Raw genomic sequence first — 24,808 nt, 5'->3', positions numbered from 1 at the left:
TGGAGATGAAGGTAGGATTGATCAGGGCAAAATCATGAATGACAGCATGTCATGCAAAAGAGTTGTTACAGATTAACAGCATTTGGCTCCCCAAATTATGCAGACATTTGAACCCCAAAGTCTAATGTTAACAGTTAATGGATTAATGTTAATGGTAGATGGATTATGGTGGGAACTTGATCTCATCATGGGGAGAAAGGGATGGGGCCAGCGGGAGGTCTTTAGGTCACTGGGGATTTGCTCTTTAAAGGTCAGTCTTCTGAAAGGGTTAGTTAAGCTGAGTCTGTATTCGCTTCCTGCCTCACCATGTGATTGCTCTTCCATACATGCTCTACCCTGGTAGACACTACCAGATGCCAAATTAATAGGGCTGTCTGTTCTTGACCAGTGAACCTCCAAACTGACAGCCCAAAATAAACATATTCCTTCCCATGAAGCTCCTCCCAAGTACTTCATCTAAGGCAGTGGGAAGCTGACAAATACATGCAAAATGAATGAAGTTTATATTCATTATGTATCCCCATAGGTAACCCGGAACTTTGTGTCAGTCTTAGTATATTTACTACATTGTTGCTTTCTCTTCCACTCACAAATTTATAGTAGAATGCAAGTCAGAAAAAGTGATATTTATAAGATTATTACTTCAATGCTTTAATATTATTAAGGTAAGTCATGTGTAAACTGTAGTACTTAGCTGATATTAATCCTGGCTGAGTATCAATAGACTAGGTAACAGAACTAGCGCAATGGTAACATGGATGGAGAAGACAGGACAGACTAAAAGGATACATTGTGACTGCATGTGGGAGTGGAAGAAAAGGGGACATGAGTATTTCCTAGGTTTCTGAGCTGGGAAACTGTAATGGTAGCAGCATCACCAAGCTAAGAAGCTCAGAACATCTCTGGTGGTAGTAAGAGGATAATTTCGGCTTGATCCTGTTACATCCCTGGTACTGAGGAGAGTACTAGGCACCCACTAGGACCAACTGAACATTTAGCTATGGAAGTTTATTATAGGGAGAAATTGTTTTATTTTCTTTTTTAAAGATTTATTTTTACTGGAAAGGCAGATTACACATGGAGACACAAGAGAAAAATCCTCTATCTACTGGTTCACTATCCAAACGGCCTCACAGTTGAGCTGATCCAAAGCCAGGAACCAGGAGCTTCTTTTGGGTCTCTCATGTAGGTGCAATGTCCCAAGTCATTGGGCCATTCTTGGCTGCTTTCCCAAGCCATAAGCAGGGAGCTGGATGGGAAGTGGAGCAGCTGGGACATGAACCAATGCTCAAATGGGATGCCAATGCTTAGAGGTGGAGGAGTAGCCAGTTGAGCCTAGGACTTTGGCTTGTCATATCATCATTTTTGTTTAAAATTACAGTCTTTGTCCACTACTTTAAAGAATGCAAAGAAATCTTTTTTCTCTTCCTTCTTTTTAAATATTTATTTGAAAAGGTGACAGAGAAAAGTGAGATACATAGAGACAGAATCTTCTATCCACTTACTCATTCCATAAATGGCCACAATTACCAGGATCCTAGAACTCTATCCTCATCTGCCACATGGGCAGTGAGAGCCCAAGGACTTAGGCTGTCTTCCACTGCTATCCTAGGAGCATGAACAAGACGCTGGGTTGGAAGTAGAGCGGCTAGTCAGACTGGAACTCTGATATGAGATGCTGGGATTACAGGCAGCAACTTACCCTACTCGGCCACAATACTAGCTCCCACATCCCCTTCTAATTCGGCTTCCTGCTGTTGTCTCTGGTAGGCAGTGGATGATGGATTGGGTGCTTGACTACCTACCACCCTCGTGAAGGACCAGATGGATTTCCTGGCTTCCGAATTCACTGTGGCTCAATACCAGCTGTCACAGGTATTTGGACAGTTAACCAGAGGAAGAAAGATCTCTGTTCCTCCCTTCTCTGCATTTCATATAAATAAATAAATAAATCTTTTTTTAAAAGGCTCTTATGACAAGGAATAGTAGGACAGTAAAATCCTACCTTGTTAAAACTACATTAATTCTGTGAACACTGAAAACAATGAAGGAAATATTTTCTAAAATGTTTCGAAATTTTTGTGCTAAATATAACCATACATTTTGTGACCCTACTAAGGTAAACATCAGACTGTTTATTTTGGTTTATAGTAGAGTGATGCCCAAGGTACAGATATAAATCTTAGCTGCTGATTAATGCAAGGATGCTATTTCACTGCCTGGCCTGCAGAACAGTTAGTATACAGAATTGTAAAAAGATCACTTCAGGAAATGGAGGCTTCTAGAAAAGCTGTGAAACAAGAACTCTGAAATGTGATTTAAAGAAAAAAAATTCAAGTGAATACTGTTGTAGCTTAGGAATGCTATTTCATATATAGCAATAAAAGCTTCAGATTTACAGAGCTAATTCTTATCTTTGGGTTAGTAATAAAAGATAAAGAGGTTTGTCAACAAAAAAATCTTTGCTATTACTTAGGCAGTATTAATTTCAAAATAGGATGCCTTACCAAGAAACTAAAAATAAAATGTGATAAAAATTGGGGCTCCAGAAGGAAATGAATTTTTAATTAATTTCTATACAAAGCAGTTCCAGTTCACTTTCTCTACCATCTCATCAACTTATCTCATTTTTTAAAATAGAAATTTTCTTTTCACTTCCCAGTGTTTTTTGTATTTCTTAGCCTTAGGCTGAAAGCTTAACATGTACTAAAAATACACACAAACCTCCATATGTTTTCTATCTAGGTCACACAAAGTTGGAGCATCTGGATGTGCCAAGTAAGAATATGACTCTAGTCAGTATGATGACAGTGCAAAAACACTTCAATCAAAAATATATTATTACATGCACACCATTTTAGGTTTGATTGAAGTTGGTCAAATATATCTTGCTCCTGGTCCCACTTCATTTGCATATAGTACATGAGCAAAATGAAGTTAGATGAAAATACTCATTTAATTAGCAAATCTCAACTGTTAGAAAAAGCAAGTTATACACAGACGATACACAATTAATTTAGAAACACAATGCTAAGATTACCTGAACAAATGCAACTTCTATCACATGAAAGAATAAGCATTATTGGCATGGGATGCAAATGCTATGGTTAAAATGTCTATTAAAACTTGTGTTGAAATTCAACTGCCACTGCAATAGTACAAGAGGTAGAACCTGTAATAGATCAAGTAATGGGTACTGCCCTCATGAACACACTGATGCCGTAATCCTGGAAATAAAAATGGGTTGGTTCTCTCAGGAAAGAGCTCCTGATAAAAATCTGAGTTAGGTTGGTTCCCTTGTCTTTGTGTCTCCTCGTCTCACCATGCAATGCTTTCGTTTTTGTTTTTAAGATTTATTTATTTATTGAAAAGTCAGATATACAGAGAGGAGGAGAGACAGAGAGGAAGATCTTCCATCTGATGATTCACTCCCCAAGTGAGCACAACAGGCGGTGCTGTGCCGATCCAAAGCCAGGATCCAGGAAATTCTTCCAGATATCCCACACGGGTGCAGGGTCCTAAGGCTTTGGGCCGTCCTTGACTGCTTTCTCAGGCCACAAGCAGGGAGCTGGATGGGAAGTAGAGCTGCCAGGATTAGAACCGGCACCCATATGGGATCCTGGCGCGTTCAAGGCAAGGACTTTAACCACTAGGCCACGCCGCCGCGCCCTATGCAATGCTTTCTGCTGTGCCGCGATGAAGAAAAGTGTAAGGCAGCCCTCCACAGAGGCAGCCTTAGATCTTGGACATCCCAGCTGCCAGTACTTGACACCAAGTCAATTTCTGCTATGTGCTATTCACTCAGCAGATTAACACAAAAACTAAACCAAGCTTCCCACCGTTCTTCCTTCCTTTTGTCCTTCTCTTCTTCTCCTGTTCTTTCCCTTTCATTCTATCCTTCCTTCCTTCCTTCCTTCCTTCCTTCCCTTCCCTTTCTCTTTCTCTAGAGATTTCTGAATTTGAAACACACAGAGAGGAAGAGAATCTTATAACTGTTGGTTCACTCTTCAAATGGTTGTGATGGCCAATGCTGAAACTCCATGTGGGTATTCCTTGTGAATATTCCATGTGGGTGTCAGGGGCCCAAGTACTTGGACTATCTTCTGTTGCTTCCCTTGGCACAGAAACAGGGTGCACGACTGAAAGTGGGGCAGCCTGGACCAGAACCAGTGTTTAAGTGATGCTGATGTCCTAGGTGGTGGTTTAACCCACTGTACCACAACAAAATACCTCAAACTTTTCTTACAAATTATACGCACAACTGCACTAAGCTCATATTCAAATTTCTTAAAAGTCAGAAGTCTTAATCCCAAGATCTTACAAACTAATGTAACTGGACATGTACCTCCTAATCACACCTGGATATGTTTGTGTGCTTATTCTAGATAAAAAGGCACAAACACAGATAAAAAGAGGCAAATCTTCCCCCACCCCAAACTGGCTATAAAATATTAAATATAGCAATTTATCACTAAGACATTATCAAATATTTTGAATTTCATCAAAATATCAATGACTGCTTAAAGAACACCACCTTCTAACGTAATACACATTAAGATGATTGTATTATTTTATGTGGCCTCAACTCCCAGAAATGATGCTACATTGATACAATTTATTCAACACAATTCTGAATTTTAAAGTCTCTTATTTCTTTTCGCTACTGTAACATTTGTTTTATATTCCAACTATAACAGACATAGAACACATTGAACTGTTTTTCCTGATGGCTAAAAAGAATCTAACCAGACATTTTATCTATATAAGGATGCTTTGTAAGAACTAGCCAGATAGGGCCCGGCGCAGTGGCGCAAGTGGTTAAGGTCCTCACCTTGCACGCCCGGGATCCCATATGGGAGCCGGTTCTAATCCCGGCAGCCCCGCTTCCCTTCCAGCTCCCTTCCTGTGGCCCGGGAAAGCAGTCAAGGACGGCCCAAAGCTTTGGGACCCTGCACCCACGTGGGAGACCCAGAAGAGGCTCCTGGCTTCGGATTGGCATAGCGTCGGCCGTTGCTCTCACTTGGGGAGTGAATCATTGGACGGAACATCTTCCTCTCTGTCTCTCCTCTCTGTATATCCGGCTTTCCAATAAAAAAATAATAAAAATAAATCTTTAAAAAAAGAAAAAGAACTAGCCAGATAAAAAAACAAAGATGAAAGTGAATTTTTCATTCTACCTTTTCATACTTTTTGATTTTTTAGCTATATGGAAGTAGTATCCGTTAAAAAATTAAACAGATTTAAAAATATAACCTTTGCATAGCATTCAAATGGAGATTACAGAAAATCATTTCTTGGCCACTGCTATAAAAGAAGAAGAAAGGTAATTTCCAAATGAAAATCAAATGCTAGTCTTAACTGCATCAGAATTGCTTTTCTCGTCTAGACTCTTCTCTGTGCCTCATACAACTGCTTAGACCACTTAGTCAGCTTCTACAATCTTACATACAGACTAAAGATAATTTCATACATCTTTCAACTGCGAGATTTACCTTCTTTTATAAATGTCTTACTGAAGCTCCTCACTTGGTTCCGTTTTGGCCTCCTCACAGGAAGTCCACATTCCCATGTAAAGTACACAAGGTCCTTCGCAATCTGGCCCCCAGTGACCTTTCCAGTCCATCTCCTCTTTTCCCACATTAGCTCTCTCTGGCCTCTGATGACTCCTTGACATTGCACATTCTGTTCTCCTGGCTTCCAACGCCTCTCCTCACCTCGTTCTTCTTCTTGGGAAAGTTCTAAAGCTATGAGCTTTAATTATCCTCTTTTGAGTCTTAATAATTTGAGGAATATTCACATCATAAACAAAACAGCAACTAATGTTTATGGGATAAGTAGCAGGTGCTACACTAAGACTGTTTCATTTAAAAGCCCTACTCTGTGGTAGGTATTATTACATTTTATTTAAATAGGCCATCTTTTTTAAGATTAATTTATTTTTATCTGAGAGGCACATTTACAGAGAGAGAAGATCGTCCATCTGTTGGTTCACTCTCCCCAGATGGACACAATGGCCAGAGATGAGCAGACACAAAGCTAGGAACCAGAAGTTGGGAGCTTCTTTCTGGTCTCCCACCTGGGTATAGTGGCCTAAGGACTTGAGCCCCACTCTACTGCTTTTCCAGGCCTTAAACAGGAAGCTGGATAGGAAGTGGAGTAGCTGGGATTCAAACCTGTGCCTGTGAGGGATTGGCACTTGTAGGCAGAGGATTAGACTGCCAAACCACCATGATGGGTCTATATTACTCCATTTTAAAGATGAAGAACTCAAAGTAAAGACAGGTAATTTTAAGCCAGTCAGCAATAACATACAAGGTTAAAATCTAAAATCATGCCTGTTTAATTTTAGTCTACTTTCTTAATAAGGTAAGGCCTTCCAACAGATGAAAGGAGGATTATGGACTGAAACTTCCACAGAATAATTTTAAAAGTTCTATAGTAATATCATTTTCCTTAAAATTATAACCATTTAAGATTTGAACCATTTTTTACCCGTGGCAGAAAAAAACAGATTAATTAGAAATTATTATACCCCATTAAGAAATGTTTTCCAGAGTTTTACATTATGGTTTTTGCTTTTGCTTTTTTGGTGAGTTCATTAGTTCAGATGTTCCTAAAAATTTTTCACTTATTTTATTTATTTGAGAAACAGACAGAGTCATCTTCTGGTTCATTCTCCTACTGTCCAGAAGCTGAGAACTCAATCCAGGACTCCCATGTGGTAGCAGACCATTCAACTACTGGAGAATTCTTGGTGTCTCCCTGGATGTATATCACCAGGAAGCTTGGGATGTGAGGAAGAGCTGGCACTCAATCCCAGGCATTCCAAAATGGGCTGCATGCACCCCAAGTCTTATTTTATCCACTGTGCCCAAATCTGCCACCAAACTTATAATTTAAAAAAATATTAATACAATCAGAGCTTATAAGCAAAGTCTAGTAAAAGCACCAGCTGATACACATGAAATATTAACTACCTGATTTAAGGTAAATTTTCTTCTTATGTTAGACACTTGTATTTAATTAGTGAATGAAAAGCAAGCTTTGCTTCCAATATCAGCTAACTCAAGCTTACCATATAAGTCTGACAACTGTAAAGAAAGGTCCTTAAAAAGATTCAAAGAGAAGCAAATTGAACAATAACTTAATTTTTGCATAGAATAATAAGAAGAAAAAGTTTGGTCACTGTGTGTTCTTAGTTCTTGGAAAAGAATTTTACAGCAATCCTTTTTGTTTCCTGGCATGCAAACCTGCAATCCAGTGGTCCCTCGGCTCAATTACTGCATTAAAATTTATGACATCCTTTCTCTGTTTTCAAAACAAAGTTGACAGAGATGGTTGGTTTTAACATTGTAATAACTATATTCAGAAGGTGCTCAACAGAGCAGTATCCATTTGGCATGCCTTAATTTAAATATGAAACAAATGTGTTATGACAAATGCATTAAATAACTAATGCAAATATTAAAGTCTATTTTCAAAAAGCCCAAAACTTAAGGAAATAAGTTACTATCTGCAAAATATGACAAAATTTGAAAATCTTTCCTCTGCCTGCTATTTCCTATCCTTTTCAAAGCCATTTAGGTCAGCCTTACCTTATGATTTGGCACAACAGATCTCCCCACCCAAGATACACTTCACTTGGCTTCCTGGATGCAGCACTCTCTCACCCCCATCTCTCACCACATCTTTCCGGTCATTTGTTGTCAACCTCCTAGTTCTGCCCCATGTCTCTAACTTTCAAACATAGTGTCTGTCCCAGGACTCAATCCTGGAACTTTCTCTCTTTTCTAGGTATACTCATTTTTCTGGTGTGCCACTTATTCAGTTGCATAATTTTATACATCAGCAATACTTTGCTAACTACTAGATTTGTATCTCATTCTGCAACTACTCTCTATGTATAGAATTACAGATTTACCTATTACCCCAGTATTTCTGGACATCTGCTAAGAAGACCCTAACAAATAACATATCAAAAACTGAGGACTAGGGGCCACTATTAAGGTGCAATGGGTCAAGATGACATTATCCCTTATGGGTACCAGTAGAGGCCATAGTTGCTTTACTTCCAATCCAGCTCCCTGCTAATGGCCTAGGAAAAGCAGCAGAAGATGGCCCAAGTTTTGAGACCCGTCATCCATGTGGGAGACCTGAATGAGCTTCTCATTTCAGCCTGGCCCAGTTGCAGTCAACTGGAGAAGCAAACCAACAGATGGAAGACTTCTGTCTCCCTCTAACTCTGACTTTCAAATAAACAAACAAATCTACAACAAGCAAATAAAAACCAAAATAAAACTGAGATCTCTGTGCCTTCCCTCTCAAATTCATATCAATTTAATGTATCATTTCCTAAAGGAGAACTCTATTGCTTCTGCTGGGAAACCAAGAAGCCTTTAGATGATTTTTTACTACTGACTTGGTTACACTAGAAGTTAACTCAAGTGTAAATTCTACTTCCAGGAGATATCTAAAATCTAACCATTTTTCATCATGTCTTGGGAAGCACCAAGTAACTGTAGCAGCCAGTTAAAGGGACAATCAATGGGACTGATTGCCTATCTTTAGAAAATAAAGACAGAAAAACTTGGAAGATATTTAATTTTCCCACCCAAAAAAAGTAGTACTCTTGACATCCATTTACTGAGTACATCTGATTTTCTCCTTAATAGATTACCTTCTCAAATTATATTGAAATAATTCTGATTTCATTCCAAAATAAAGCTTCCAGAAACAAAAGTTATACAGTGGCGCCAAGTGCAGTAGCCCAGCAGCTCAAGTCCATACCTTGCACGCTCAGGATCCCATATGCATGCCTTTTCGTGTCCTGACAGCTCCATTTCCCATCCAGCTCCCTGCTTGTAACCTAGGAAAGCAGTTGAGATGGCCCAAAGCCTTGGGGCTCTACACCTGTGTGGGAGACCTAGGAGAGAAGCTCCTGGCTCCTGGCTTCAGATCAGCTTAGTTCTGGCCATAGCAGCCACTTAGGGAGTGAATCAGCAGAGAGATCTTTCTCTCTGTATCTCCTTCTCTCTTTGTATATCTGCCTCTCCAATAAAAATAAATACATCTTAACCAACCAAACACTTAAACAGTAAAATTGTGATCATAGCATTAGAGAATTTCTGTTTATCTGGTGAGTTTAAATAATATTCTAGGCTTGATACGATTTTTTTAGCTCAAAAAAGTATGCAGATTTAGAACAATAAACAAGCATGTTGTTGGGAATTTTGCCTGAAAAAGGCAGGGTATATAAAAAAGGATACCAGCATTAGGTAATTAAAAGGGAGCCAGCTGATGACAGTATTAGTAGCTTAGATTCTGTGGGTTCAGTATAGCTGCAAGAATAAATGGCTCATGTAAGATGAAAAACATAGTATGATTGCCTATGTAGATACTGAACTCATGGGAATGGCAGTGGTCTGAGTCAGAAGATATGAGATTCAAAGCTAAGTGGAATTTTTAGAGGGAGAGAACAAAGAACAAGTTTAGAAATAGCAAAGAGATACAGTGAAGAAAAGAACAGGTGAGAAAAATGAGTCACAGCATCAAAGAGCTGTAAGGGATGCAGGGTCATCAGGGAGTGCTCCATTTCATTCAGAGCAAACAAGGCAAGCAAAGGCAAGGTCAGGGTCATAGGAGATTTTACTTACGATTGATCATGAAGTGAGGACAATGTAAAAAAGGTGGAAAATTATTATCTGAGTAAGAATCCAAGGTGATCTGGGATGATCTGGGAGAACTGGGCTTCTTGTGTATAGGAATAAAAAAATTAAGTGATAATTTCTGAAAGCCCTACAGCAATTAGCAGTTTTGAGGCAGAGGTCTTGCTAGTACTGCAGGGTTCTGGAAAGCCCAGTTGATACCACAATTTTAAACTTTGTTCTGAGAACAAAATCTCTACTGATTCCTACAAGGGCAACCTATAGAGAAGGGGGTCTCATCTTGCACTGGGATCCAATCTGACTCCTACTTAACAAGTGTTACTCTCTGCCCAAATCACATTTCTGTCATCCATACAAACTGACTTTTCTACAGATTCTGTGTGCCTCTCCTGCCTTATCAGGTGATGTTTAGTAAAGTAGTGAATTCCAGAATTTAAATTTGCTTTCGTAATCTCTTAGGACTTAATAATCAAATCATGGGTATGACCAAGAACTCTTGGACATTTGACAATAACTAGCACTTTTTTAAAAATAGCTAAGATATTTCATTTGTTCAGAGAAAGAACTTTTGTGGTAGGTTAAGCCCTATCCATACTCTAATATGTACCAGAGAATCAGTTTCAGTCCAACCAAGACACCTGCTAAACTCTGAGACCCACATCAAAACATTTGCACCATGAATTGTTCCCTGACAATTTCAGTCCCCTATATTTTGAGCAGAACATTTCTTCAACTCACTCAGACATTTACCCCAAAATCTCAGGTTGATGATACCTATAGGGTTAAGGCTTGACTCAAAGTGTCAGAAGGTCAGGTCTTAGGGAAATGACTGGATTGGATCTTCAGTATGCAGGTGTCATGATCTAATCCTGATGGTTTGATGAGACCATAGAAGCCAGGATGAGCAGCTCCCTGACTCACTGTGGGCATTTACTTTGCCATCTACCTTTCCGGTCAGATCCCAGACCAATGAGGGTCTCTAGTCTTAAACTGTGACCATGCATAATTACCATGAACCAAATAAATCTTCTCTCCGGTATATATAACAGTACTGAAAAGCTAGTCAATACATGTCATGTATAAATATTTTCGATTCCTCAATTTTCATAGTATTTACCATATATCAATATAATCTGACAATAACTCAAGTTTTCATCTATTTATTGCTCATACATTTTCACATCTTGTTTCCTTGAATGATGAGCTTCTTTAGGATGTATAGGCCTTCATGTAACCTTAGACACAGTTAAAGAGAATGAATGAATGCTGCACTACTTTAAGAGACACAGGAAGGGCATTTAGTGTAGTGTTTGACACACACATGTTGGGGACACTCACATGCTGTATCAGAGCCTGATTTCAAGACTCTCTCCTGTTGCTAACTCCAGCTTCCTGCTAATGTGAACCTCACAAACTACCCAACTAGAAGATTCAGATGGAATTCCTTGTTCTTGGCTTTGTACAGCTCCAGTCCTGGCTAATGTAGGTTATCTATGCTGTTGGAGTAGAAAAATGTATGAGGATAATGATATTTTTTTAAAAAAAGTAAAGGAATAATTATGTAGTCTATTTAACTAAGTTCAATAAAACAAAATACACTAAGTTGTAAGATTTTGGAGACTATGCCTGTCAACTGTTGCATTCCCACCCTTATCACTGCCTCATTTAAGGTTTCTATCCATTCCCAGCCTGGTTCTAATGAAAACATATCGGTGACTTAGCTTCCAGGAAAGGAAACAGACTAGACAAAATAGCACATAAGAATACAAGTGAAAACATACTCTGCAAAAATCTAAGTGGTCACTGGGGATTCAGAAAGATGAATTCTCCAAAAAAGGATCCATTTGATGAGTAAATATTACAAAGAAGCTTTGAAAAGCCAGTGTTTAAAACTGGCACATTATACATTTATCTATTTTTGCCATCAGTACTACCTAATCAATTTACTAGTCCTCTGCTGTGCACTGAGTGAGTACCCAGAGGAATTTTGCTAAGTTTGATGCAGCCTCCCTCCCATAGGAAGTTGTCTGTCAAATAATGGAGCCGGAATGAAAAACCACTGCCAAAGAAGCAAAAATGACATAATACAAACATGTGGAAAATGCTATGGGAACAGCTGAGGAATAACTATGTCTTGCTGAGGGACAGTGGATGACTTCACAAACAATACTGCAAATATCAATCAGAGGGCAACTGCTCTGAAATTTGACTTGTTTTTTTTCTATGTATTTCACAGAATTTAGGTGAAAGAAATTAATCTAACAGGGAAAAATCATTAAAAAATTAATCAATTTCATTATCATTAATTGGTAGGTAGTGAAACAAAAAATACCTCCCAAACAAAAACAGTCAAAATTGATGAACAGCCCCAAGCTGACCTTAAAATAGAGTAAAATAGAGTAGAGATGTTCACTTTGTCAATTAAGACAAAGGACACATGGAACCCACTAGCATATTCCAGGCTGACTCTAGAAAAGTTCTTTCTTCCTAAGCGAAGGTATCTGAGGCCCAGCCCTATGCTGGAATCTCTCCTGGTTGAACATGGTCATATATATGACAAGGGTCATGACAGCATGACCCTTGCTGTCACTTACTGAGACTGAGTCACCTTTCTATATAATTGTAGTAAAAGACCTTGCCTTGGATTTTCATTAGTACAGCTGAAACAATAATGGGACATTCAAAAGGATTTGAGTAAAAGGCTGAAAGGCATAAAGAAGGATGAAATAGAATACCATGAATGCAGGAAATAGATTACAGGATATCACATAGTTATCTTTAGTTTAAAACCAATCTTCAATCACCATGACAAATCACTTCCAAGAAAATTACATCAGTAAAAGGAATTTCTATACTCAACAGCAAATTCCCATGGCCTTTTTTTTTTTTTTTTTTTTTGGATTTCTGTTCATGGCTGAGGCCCTACCCTTCCTAGATTAACTGAAATTAGGAACACCAATCATTCAAAGATTCAAGGAGTATCACTATTCTCCCAGATTTCTGGAAAAAAAGTAAGTTAAAATACCATAATCTGACACATGATCTTAGCTGCCCATGATCTAATGCAGACGTTGCAAGGCAACAGAAATGGCTTAAGTAAGCACCCACCACTCATTAAAAATCTTTGATCATATTCTGGGCTCCTGGAGCATGGGTCATGGGTCTCTTCTTCCACTGTTCTGCTGCCCTAGGTCAAATAAATGACCAAAATTATGAGTTTTTTAAAAAGAGATTTATAGGGATATGTGGGCCTAACCCTGTGGAAATACAAGTCCCGTCGGTTAGCTTATGAGTTGGGGTGGTGAGGGGCTGAACTAGGTATGACCTTGGAATCTGCCAATACTCACAGGTACTGAGGCTGGGAATAGGCTAGGCAGGTACAGGTTGCAGCACCCACATGCACACCCTAAAGCAGGATGTAGGGTGAGCCAGGTTGCATCATCCACCAGCTCATGCAAAGGATGAGATGGAGGGGGCAGGCTGTGCCGGGTTGGGGCCTGGCACCCACTGGCTTGTGTGAGATCTGGGTCTGGGAGTAAGCCAAGTGGGGGAATTTGGGTAACTCCCCCATTGGGTCATAGTTTCCACTGATGAGTACCTGGTCCAGGCTTGGGTATTGGGCAGGCTAAGCAAGATAGTCCTATCCGTCAGCAAGTGTGTAGGTTGGTTTTGGAAGAGAGCAGACTGGGCAGGGTCGAACAAGACATACTCCTTTGGCAAGTGAAGAAACCGGGTTGGAGTGCAGATTATCCTGGGCTAGGCTACCATACCTACTGCTTTGCACGTGATAGAAATGAAAGCAGACTGAGCAGGGGGCCAGGTTACAACACCGACCAGTCAGAGCTAGCACTGGGGGCTGGACAGGTCAGCTAGGCTGTAGCATCCAAAGACAAAGGCCAAAACAGGTGGGGGGGGGGTGCTATGCCAAGCTGTATCAGAACAATCTCCAGCACACACAAGATCTTTGGTTGGGTACAGGCCTGGCTGGGGAGCTAAGGGGATGCCCTGGCTGGGTTGTGGTTCTCATTGGTGAGTATAGGGGACACAGTGGGGGATGCAGTCTGATCTGGACAGGGCTGCAGTCTCCCTTGGCACAAGTATGTACTGGGTCTGGGGTGCTCCAAACTGGGCTAGACTCCAGCACCCACTAGAACTCATGAGAACCAGGATGAGTGTAGGACAGTGTGGGCTAGGTCTCTGCCCCTGCTGAGCCAGATGTGAACTGTGTGTGGGTGTGGACCAGGCTTGGCTGGGCTATAGTACCCATAGTAAGAACCAGAAAGAGTAAGGGCTGCTCAGGAAAGGAAAAACTGTTCCTGCTAGGACAAAAGGTGGACTAAGTAAAGCTGGCCAGGGACCCATTGGTGTGCATGAGATCTGGCACTGGGAAAGGTTCTGATGGAAGAGCTTGCGGAACTCCTCTGCTGGGACAGTCCCTGCAGGAGAGTGTGAGAACCACAACAGGGAGCAGCCCAGACCAGATCAGGTAATGGTACTCACCAGCATACATTTGGCTCAGATGTGGGGCAAGCAAAGCTGGAATAGTTCGTACCACCTGCTGGCAAATTAAAGAACCAGAATGGTGTGGGGAGCAGGCTGGGTCACGCTGCAACACCAGCCAGTTTACATTAGGACCGGGACTGGGGGCTACCTGGGCTGGGCTGGGCTGGGCTACAGTGTAGCCCCAACCAGTGTGAGCTGCAACTGGAGGCAGCGCTGGGCCCAGGCAAGCTACAGCACCCACTGGCAAATGCTGAGGTAAGGAAGACCATGCCAAAATGGGCTGCACCACTCAACCAGCACATGTGAGACCTGGGGGATAGGGAACGAACACAGTAGGGTGGCTGCATGGGGCTGCCCTGCTGGACCACTAGTTCTACTGGTGAGCATGAGAGCTGAGATTGCAGACAGACCAGGCCGGGCAGGGTTATAACATCTATTACCTTCACGTGAGCTGGATCAGGGGGAAACTAGGCTGGGCTGACTGTTCCTACTGTTGCATGCATAAGCAAGAATGGATGTGGGTTGGTTGGGCTTTGCCACGGCATCAACTGGCACATGCTGGCACGAGAGACAAATTCTGTCAAGTTAAGCTGCAAAACCAACTGGAGAGTGCAAGATCCGGAAGTGGGAGTAGGCTCATTAGGGAAACAGCAGGTACCTCCCTCTTGGGTTGCTACTCTGACTAGAGAGCATGAGAACCAGGACTGGGGCAGGCACGTCTAGACAGAGACTGGCATCTGCTGGCATTTGTGTGGGCTGGATGGTGGTGTAGGTTGAGTTGAACTAGGTTTCAATGCCCATTGAATGGGATGTGGGACAGATTGGAGCAGTCTCCTGTACATACTGGCAGGCATGGGAACCAGGGCAGGGGCAGGGCTAGTGGGGGTTATTGCAGGTTGCCCCAACAAGACTACAGATCCCACTGGCTTATGTGTCCAAGTGTATGGTGAGTGGGACTGGGCTGGGCTGCAATACCCATTGATTTGTATAGAAGACGGGGCTGGAGGCAGAACTGACCCAGCAAGTGCAACCACCAGCATGTGCATAAGCTGATTGGGTTGTCAAACTGTGCTGGACCCTGTATTGTCAAGCACACACAAGAATCAGGTCTGGGATCACCTTAGATGAGGTTTCTTTGGTGATCCCCCCAACTGAACTGCTGGACTCAGAACTTCAACCATGGAGAAAATTGCAGAGTCCATGGTCTAAGTGTGGAGTGCTTATGTCAGAGCTGGGCCTTCTCAGTGGCTTAAATGAAACAGTGGATAGCATATCCAGCTGCACATGGAGGATACTACAGTACATTAGAACTTACAGAGGACACCTGGTGCTATAATAGAAAATGGTGGAGAGAATAAATTGATCAACCACACCAGCCAAGTGTTGGCAGTGAAAATCTAAGCAAATGGAGACTCTAAGGTAGATTATGTCAGCAAGTGAATTCTGGAGAGATTTCATTGTGCTTGGAGTAATGAGATTGGCAGCAATTCAGAACTGTTGAACTATCAAAACCACTTAGCTGTGCCCTCGGAGCATGCTCCATGTCGGAGACCCTGGGATAGTTGTGAGGCTGGGAGTGGCTTTTCCCTTTATCTCATCCCTTCCCCTCCCACCAGATACAGGAAGGAATAAAGAGAATGTGGGGAAAAAAGGAAGAGTTTTTTTTGTTTTTTTGTCTTTTTTTGAAAGGCAGAGTTACAGAGGGAGAGAGAAAGAGAGAAAAGGCTGGCGGAGAAAATTTCATTCATCACTGGTTCATTCCCCCAGACTGTCATGTTAGCTGGAGCTGGGTCATGGTGAAGTCAGGAGGCTGAAACTACACAGCCAGGTCTTCTACATGGAAGCATGGCCCCAGCACTTGGGTCATCTTCCGCTGCTTTTCAGGTATATTAGCAGGAAGCTGGACCACAAGCAAAGCAGCTGAGACTCAAATAAGCAGCCACATAGAGTGTCTGCATTATGAGTGTCAGCTTAATCCACTATGTAACAGTAATGTTTTCACTTAGTAATATTTTTAAAAAATGAAAAACATCAACTAATTCCAATAAGGCTTTACTCTTATTGGAAAATCAGGGATGAGACTAAGAGGGAAGTCATTCTTTAAACCAAGATGTCTTTAAAAAAAAAGTCTACTTGGAAAAATGTGAGACAGAGAGATCTGTCAGCTGGTTCACTACCTGAATGCCCACAACACACTGGGCTATCATAGGCCGAAACCAAGAGCCAGGAACTCAAGCTGAGTTGTGTACCAGGGTGGCAGAGATGCAGACACTTGAGTCCTCCTTTGTTGACTGCTAGTGCACAGCAGGCAGTGGAGGGAGGGGGTTAGAATCAACAGCAGAGCTAGGCCTTGGGTCCAGGTATTACATCACAACTTCATAGTTGCTTAAAAACTTTCAGTTATAATAATGTCCAATTGAGCTATTGCAATCTTTATTACTAAAACAAAAGTCAATTAAAGAAAAATTTTAAAATCACAAGCAGCATTTTAAGAAAAACAAAGTATTCATGAAAACCAATAGTTACCAAGTATGGGAAGATCCCTTTTTGAAATCACGTTATTTAATACTATGTATTGAGCTAGTAATCTAAAACATTATTCGTATTTATCTTAAACAGCTGAGAATATCAACTGAGTTTCAGATACAAACACATTGAGAAAAACTTTTAATTCTGGAAATAATAATTTATAAATGAGAATATATACACCAGGAACTCACAATGATTCAGTTATTATTAGTGAAGCTGAAAATTAGCGCTCATCTAAGGAATAGCGAGCCATCAGACATTTCCAAATAATACCCACTTTAAATAAACTCACTGAATCCACTTGTAAATTATTTCCCTTTGGCTGTCTCATTATTCAATATGCTTTCAAGGAACATGGTGATGAAAGAAGAAAAATACTTCTTTCTAACATAACCATACTGGCAAGAACATCAACATTATCAGTATTCAAAGAATGTCTTGGCAGGTTAAACCTTCATAAAAAGAAGGAACACTATCTAATCCAAGTTATCAAAATAGCAAAACTACTTCTCATATTATGTGCAATACGATTATTTGTTTCTAATGTAAAAAAAGAAATAAACCAATATCTTGTTTAAATTTTAAACAAAAACAAAGAAACTTTACAAAAGCACAAACAGAATATGTTTAAAAGAAAAAAGAGCAGAGTAGTACTAATATTCAAAGAGATTTTAGAAAATGTGCTATTTTTTATAGTTTAATAACATGTATATTAACATTTTTGAGGTATAACATTAAAAAAATTTTTTTAAAAGGAAAAATAAACTGTACTAAAAAAAGCTTGAAGATGGATAGTCTGGGGTTTTCTTACATAACAATAACTAATTTTTAATTTAACCATAGGATATCTAATCATTTTAAATTGTTTTGATCACATAAAGTATACCACAGAACTCTCTAGGATTTAAATCGCACACTAACTAACAAAGGACACAGAAGCACTTGTGTTTGCTTAATGTAAATTCAGACTCAGTGTCTTCCAAAAATAATAAAACATAATGTATTAAAATACTCTGCTTTCTGACTCAAAAAAAGAAATCTTACATTGGTCAGCAGAATGATACAAACATCTCAAAAAGACATATATATGCATTAAATTAATGAATACTACTATATAATTTCAAATATATTTCATATACTCATTTTAATTACTTGAAAAAATCAACTTTTCTCATCTTACATTTTTCTTATCAAAAACTGTTCTCTTTAGTTCTAATCATTTTCTTTCATGAACATATAATCTCTGTCTTCATTTTTTATCTTTTTATCTATTTCTCCTTTCGGACTGTTTTGTTTCCTCTGACCTTGGTCTTCACTTGGGGACATTCAACTTTTATTTACTAAATGTGCTCTGGACCAAGAGGCTATGGGTTATTTATATAAGCAGGATGAGCCTCCATCTATCAACATCCAGGAGAATCATAGCATGGCAGAACTGGAAGGGATCTCAAGGTATCGTTTGGTTGAGCTCTGTGCCAGCAGGAACAGGTGGCTGACTATTAATTTTTTTCTTATTTTTCTTGAAGATGACCAAAGATTTTGAACATAAACACTTTGATTATATAAGGATCTTCTGAATCACTGATCTATTAAAGATTAAGAAACAAAAGCCTCAGTCAAATTTCACATAGGTATTAGGTAATAAATTAAAGGCTAGGTAACAAATTAAAGACAATTTATGATAAAGCTAAATGAACACCAGCTCAGTTTTCAAAAGCAAAACTAAATATTCCCATTGGGTTGCTATAAAAGATTCACATAAACAACAGATATTTATTTCATGATTCAGGAGGCTGGGATGTTTAAAATCAAGGTGATGGTAGAATGTGTGTAACGAGGACTGACTCACTGTGCAAGCATGACACCTCAGTGTGTTAGCATAGTTAGAAGAGGGAACACAGCTCTTCAGGCTCTTCATTACAAACATACTAATTTCATCCATGAAGTAACTTCCTTCATGATTCTAAATGCCTCCTGAAGGTTCCAACTCAACAGTCACATTGCTGATCAGCTTTTCAGCAAGAGTTGGGAGAAGGGAGAAGGAATATACACATATTTTTGTCACATACACATCTGATTTAGGGAAAACTAAGCAGTCCCTTATCGTGTAACAAAAAAAGTGTTGTAAAAGTACAATAATGCTTACCTTGTTATGCACAAAAACAATCCGTAAGTCAGGTTTAAGGATACCATAGCTTATGAGCAGATCTTGGATCTTTTTAATTTCATCTTTACATTTTTTAGCAGTTGAGTAAAATTGCTTTCTTACAGGCAGATTCTTAAATAATCTTAAAGCAGTTACAGTTGTACCTGTTGGCGGTTAACAGGAAAGCAGATTTAGTTTGGAAGGAACATTACAGACTTTCAAATCCATAAATAATCCTTAGTGACAGCTTCTACCACTGAGGGTCAGTTCTCCAACTCTGGTTAGCTCAAACAAGGCTGATTCCCCACTAGACTCTGGGCTCACCAGGATGTAATATTTTATTACAATATTCCACTTATTTTCAAAGCCAACTGGAGATGCTGCTTATTCTGCACTTTAAAACATAACACGTAGGGCTGGGGACACTTGACCTAGCAGCTAAGCTGCTCATATTCCATTTTGGGGTATCTGGGTTCAAATCTCAGCTCTAGTTCCTGACTCGTACAGCTAATGCAGACCCTGGAGGGTAACAGGTGACGACGGCTCAAGCAATTGGAACCCTGCTACCCAAACAGGAAACGTGGATTGAGTTTTAGGCTCATAGTCTTGATCTAGCTTAGAACTTGGCTTCTGTGGGCATTTGGTAGGAGTTTGCTCTCTCTCCCTCCTTCTTCATCTCTCCCTCTCTCCTCTGTCATTCCTGTCTGCCTCTCTGTTTAAGTACATTTCTTGAAATATTAAAATACCATATATATTTGATATAAGAAATACGTAGTACATGTGATACCCTTAATTCTGCTTTGAAAAGCCTTACCTGAACTAATAGCTAAAAACAAGACTTGATTTTTCTCATATCCAAAAGCATTCAAAGCACAATGTAATAAAAGTAGAAGGTTTTCTTTCATTTATACATTAATTTAACTAAAAATTGAACAAATATGAAAATTATAGTGCTTACCTATCAGGTTAAACGAGTAACCTATTATATTGCTTTATTGTTAATGAGCAGCGTTTAGTTTAAAAACAATAAAGCAAGCAGAGGACTGGATGTTTGTCATGGCTATATGAAATAGATTGAAAAACTTTATTATTGCTGTTATTATTTAATTATTAAATGTTCATTTTAAATCTCCTAATCCCTAGGTAATTTCCAACTTATTACCTCAATTTCCCCATTCAATTCTAATGAGAATGTAAAGCCAGAATTCAAAGCCATTGCATTAAAGAGACAAACAACTTATCCTTCTGTTTCTCACACCTGACACTTCTGAGATTTGATCAGATTTTTTTGGTGAGTAGCAGCACTCACCAGAAAAATCTAGGAGAGCTGAGCTCTGCCTTCTTACACTCTGCATTCTACTGGACCCTCATCAGCTGTGATAACTGAAATGTTTCCAATAATGTGGTACATCTATTCATGCCTAAAGCTGGCCACAGTTATGAAAAACTGATACAGAACAGAGCATCTAGCATCTTTTTCTTTCTCCTTTAAGAAGATTTGATAGGTCCCAGTATAGTAGCCTAGCAGCTAAAGTCCTCGCCTTGAACGCACAGGGATCCCATATGGGCGCCGATTCTATTCCCAGAAGCCCTGCTTCCCATCCAGCTGCCTGTTTGTGGCCGAGGAAAGCAGTTGAGGACAGCCCAAAGCCTCGGGACCCTGCACCCACATGGGACACCAGCAAGAGGCTCCAGGCTTTTGGCTTTGGATCAGTACAGCTTGGGGAATGAATCAATGGACAGATTTTCCTCTCTCTCTTCCTCTTTTCTCTGTATATCTAACTTTACAATAAAAATAAATCTTAAAAAAAATTAGGTAGATTAAAAAGGTATAGTAAACCAGTACAGAAATTATAGTGAGTCATTCACAGTAAGAGTATATATCGTTTCACATTTTTCTGCCTTAATTAGGTTTGTACAAAATGGTTTGCAATTAAAAATTTACTTCTTACTGTGAAATCAAAAAGGCTCACAGTTATTGTTCAGTCTTCATCCTATTGCTTACAGCAAAGGGCGAATCACTAAATAGGAGGGAAATACAAGAAATATTTAGGAAATAATAAACACAAGACTTAGAAACCTTAACACTTAATGTTTACTTCATAATGCCCTCACACCTGAAACAATGACTATGTCTTCTTCTGTAGCCACTTCATTTAAAAAACTGTTAAATTATTAAGTGTACTGAGGAACAGAGAAAGATATTGCTTTCTTATCTAAAAGAACTCATGGTACTTTCATAATTTATTAATGAAAATTTCCTGAATGAAAAACAAGATTGGAGAAAACAAAACTTATGGGAAAAGACTAAAGAAAAGAAAAAAAAAGCTGTATTTCTATTTTGCTCACATATGATATTTTTCTGGTGTTTTCCCTTCATCTTGTATTTATTCAGTAAGTTACACTGCTAATAATTTGTGTTTTGTTTTCCAACTTAAAAAAAATTACTTATTTGAAAAATGGTTACAAAAAAAGAGACAGAGAGATCTTCCTTCCTCTGGTTCTCTCCCCACAGGACTGAAATAGTTGGGAGAAGGCTAAGTAAGGGTCATGAGCCAGGATTTTCATCTAAGTGCCCCCCATAGATGCAGGGACCCAAACACTTGGGCCATAGTCTACTGCTTTGTCATGCAAATGAGCATACAGCTGGATTGGAAATGGGGTAGCCAGGACAGAAAATAGTATCCATGATGAGATGTGGGTGTCTCAGGCAGTGGATTAACCCTCAGTGCCACAATGCTGGCTGGTCCCAGCTATTTTTGTCTAGGGTATTTCTTTAGCCTATCTGCATGTATCACTTCCATACACATTATCAAATGCCTTGGAACCCTCACTAGTGACACTTTCGTAACAATATTCTTTGCTTTAAGCAAGTAAAAAGGTCACAGGTCAAGTTTTAGATGGAATGTTGATACAGATCAATGAGTGGCTGCACTTAGCAATTAGAGCAGGCTATACATTCCGCCTCCACTGCTAAGCCTGCAAACCAGAATTCAGAGTACAACCTACTCAGACAACTAACTCTTGTGCCTCTTACTCATCTCACTCAGTTCTCCTTAGATAGTTCCTGCATTCCAAAGCTTCAGTTCTTCTCTATATTCCAAAATATTTTAATTAAAAAAGCAGCACCATACTTTTATTAATCTCCAAAAAAATAAATTAAAAACACCATCAATTAAATTTGATTAATGCATTAACAACGGTCGTGTGCAAACATGCATTAGTCACACCAGCCTCCTAATGCTTTCAGAGCTGCTTTTTACCTATCCCAAGGGTATTGCAATTTAATCCAGTATTTTCAGTGTCAATGTTTTCCATATGATAGCAATATCTATAATTTTTAAGTTTCATCTGCTTGTGCCTATCTACCCTTAAGTCTCATAAAGCATTTATTTTGCAATAAAACATAAAATTAGCTATTCCTTCAATCAAGATAAATTGCACAAGTTCTATAAGAACATTCAACAATACCTGCTCAAAAAATACTCTTAATTATAATCTGCAGTGTTTCCAGATGACAAAAATGTGACAAAACGTACTCCTGAGAACTAATTAGCTAAGACACACAGCACTCTGTAAGTTACAGATGATCACATAATACCACCACCCAAACATCCCAAGGCCATCTCAGGTTAACCCACACAGAGAGCTGAACTTGCCTTCCTCCTTGTGTTTAACACACCTAACTTTTCAACATTGACATACAACAGTCTCCAAAGGCAGGTACCTCATATTTAACTGACTCTTCCCTCTACGTTTTGCTGCCAATACTGCGTAAATAATCCAGGCCCATCTAGTCTATCCCCAAAATCTCTCTCAAATCTGAGTTAAGGCCCTTCTCTTCTCAAATATTAGTTCAAGGTAACACCTTGTGCAGTAAGACATAATTTATGGAGGAAGTCACAGTGTCCTACCAGTCAGTTTTGTAAACAGCAAAGTTTCTGTGACTCACTGTCACCTGCAAAGTACAGTATAAACTCCTTAACGTTCATAAAACAGCTTTCATAGTCTAATGCCCAAGCTCCCTTTTCTAAGCTATTCTGCTTCCAATACCCTCAAATCTTCCCACCAATTTTCACTACATCATCCTTAGTATTCCATTTCATTTACTTTGATGCCTTTTTAGTTGTATTTCACTGCATTACTTTTTGTGGTTACTCCATGAGATTATAATATACTTCCTTAAGTTACAAATTTATACTGATTATAATTACATCCATTCTTTCAATTTCCAAAGAATTTTTGCAATGCATTTACTTCCATATATTATCAATTCCACATTGCATTATTTTCTTTTTGTAAAATAATTTTAAAATAATTCAGTCTTAATTTTTTTCTGTATATCTGACTTTACCAAATGCTTTTCTCTCTGTTCCATCTAGAATAATCTTCCTTTCCTTAGTGTTTTCAGTGGTGTATGTCAACAGTAACATTGTCACTTGCATGGCAATTTTCTCTCTTTTGTTCTCACTTAAGAATTTTATTTGAGGGGCCAGCACGATGACTCCAATTGGCCAATCCTCCACTTCTAAGTGCTGGGATCCCATGCAGGAGCCAGTTTGTGTCTTGGCTGCTCCACTTCCCATCCAGCTCCCTGTCTAGGGCCTGGGAAAACAAAGAATCTGGCCCACAGCCTTGGGATTCTGCACCTGTGTGGGAGATCAGATGGAAACCCCTGCCTCCTGGCTTCAGACTGGCTCAGCTCTGAACACTGCAGCCATTTAGAGAATGGACTGGCAAAAGGAAGACCTTTCTCTCTGTCTCTCCTTTTCTCTGTAAATCTTCCATTACAATAAAAATAAATCTTTAAAAAATTTTAATTTAACAGACAGAGTAGGGAAAGAGAGAGAGAGAGAGAGTAATTGAGCAAGTCAGGGAGAAACAAATTATGGAAAAACACAAGAGAACACCACTCTCTCATCCACTGGGTTATCCCCCAAGTCTCTGCATTAGGCCTCAATTGGACCAAGAAGAGGCCAAGAACCAGGACCACACACAATCTGGATCTCCCATGTGAAGGCAGGGGCTCAACTGCTTGACCCCATCACAATGCTTCTCCCAAAGCAAGGATTCTAACTTATGTACTTTAATGTAAAAGAACTGGAAGGCTCAACACTAGCTTTATTTTAGGATATTTTCAGTGGCTATAGAATTCTGGGCTGACACATTTTTCAATCTGTAAAAATACACAGAGGATGTCATTCCATTTCTCTGGGCTTTTATGTTTCTGAGGATGCCACTGGTCACTTTCACAACTGTACCCCTGAGTATATTTCTCCCTCCAGCAGCTTTAGTATTCTCTCTCTTTTCAGCAGTTTGCTCAGGTGCTCGCGTGTGCTTCTGTTTGTATTTACTTCAGATTCACAGAATACTTTAGATCTGTGCCTTTGATGTCTTTTAGAAATTTGGAAATTTCTCACTTTCTCTTCAGATATTTTGTATTGGCTCTAGTCACATGAACGTTAAGCTGTTTAATGCTTTTCCATGTACCTCTAATGCTCTATTCTTTTTCTTTCTTTTAAAGATTTATTTACTTTTATTGTAAAGGCACACTTACAGAGAGAAGGAGAGACAGATATCCACTAGTTCACGCACCAAGTGCCCACATTAGCTGAGCTGAGTCAATCTGAAGCCAGGAGCTTCTTCATGCTCACATGCTGCTGCAGGGTATCAAGGGTCATCCTCCCCTGCTTTCCCAGGCCAGGCAGGGACCTGGCTAGGAAGAGGAGCAACCAGGACACGAACCAGCACCCAAATGAGATCCTGACGCTTGAAGAGGGAGGATAAACCAACTGAGCCAATGCGCCATGCCCTCTTTTTTCTCATTCTTTTTTCAAATCTATTTTTTTCCATTCTTCAGTTCACATAATTTCCACAAACATGACTTCAAGTTCACAAATCATTTCTTCTGCTATGTCTGTTTTTAAGCCCATTCCATTACTTCAGATACAATATATTTTTAATG

The 24,808-nt window shown here is 39.5% G+C and overlaps 1 protein-coding gene across 2 annotated transcripts in view; it reads right to left on the bottom strand.

Moving 5' to 3' along the window:
- The window catches only part of PMS1 (PMS1 homolog 1, mismatch repair system component), an 86,478-nt gene that overhangs the window by 30,451 nt on the left and 31,219 nt on the right, over positions 1-24,808 (bottom strand). For both annotated transcript variants that reach the window (XM_040971854.1, XM_040971855.1), the window contains one exon: positions 18,844-19,007. In XM_040971854.1, coding sequence (XP_040827788.1) covers positions 18,844-19,007 — 164 coding nt within the window. The remainder of the gene's footprint in view (positions 1-18,843; positions 19,008-24,808) is intronic.

This window comes from Ochotona curzoniae, unplaced genomic scaffold (assembly GCF_017591425.1).
Source record: "Ochotona curzoniae isolate NIBS_2020 unplaced genomic scaffold, NIBS_Ocur_1.0 contig_2210, whole genome shotgun sequence".
In the NCBI taxonomy this organism is placed as follows: Eukaryota; Metazoa; Chordata; class Mammalia; order Lagomorpha; family Ochotonidae; genus Ochotona; species Ochotona curzoniae.
This window is presented reverse-complemented; position numbering and strand designations above follow the sequence as displayed.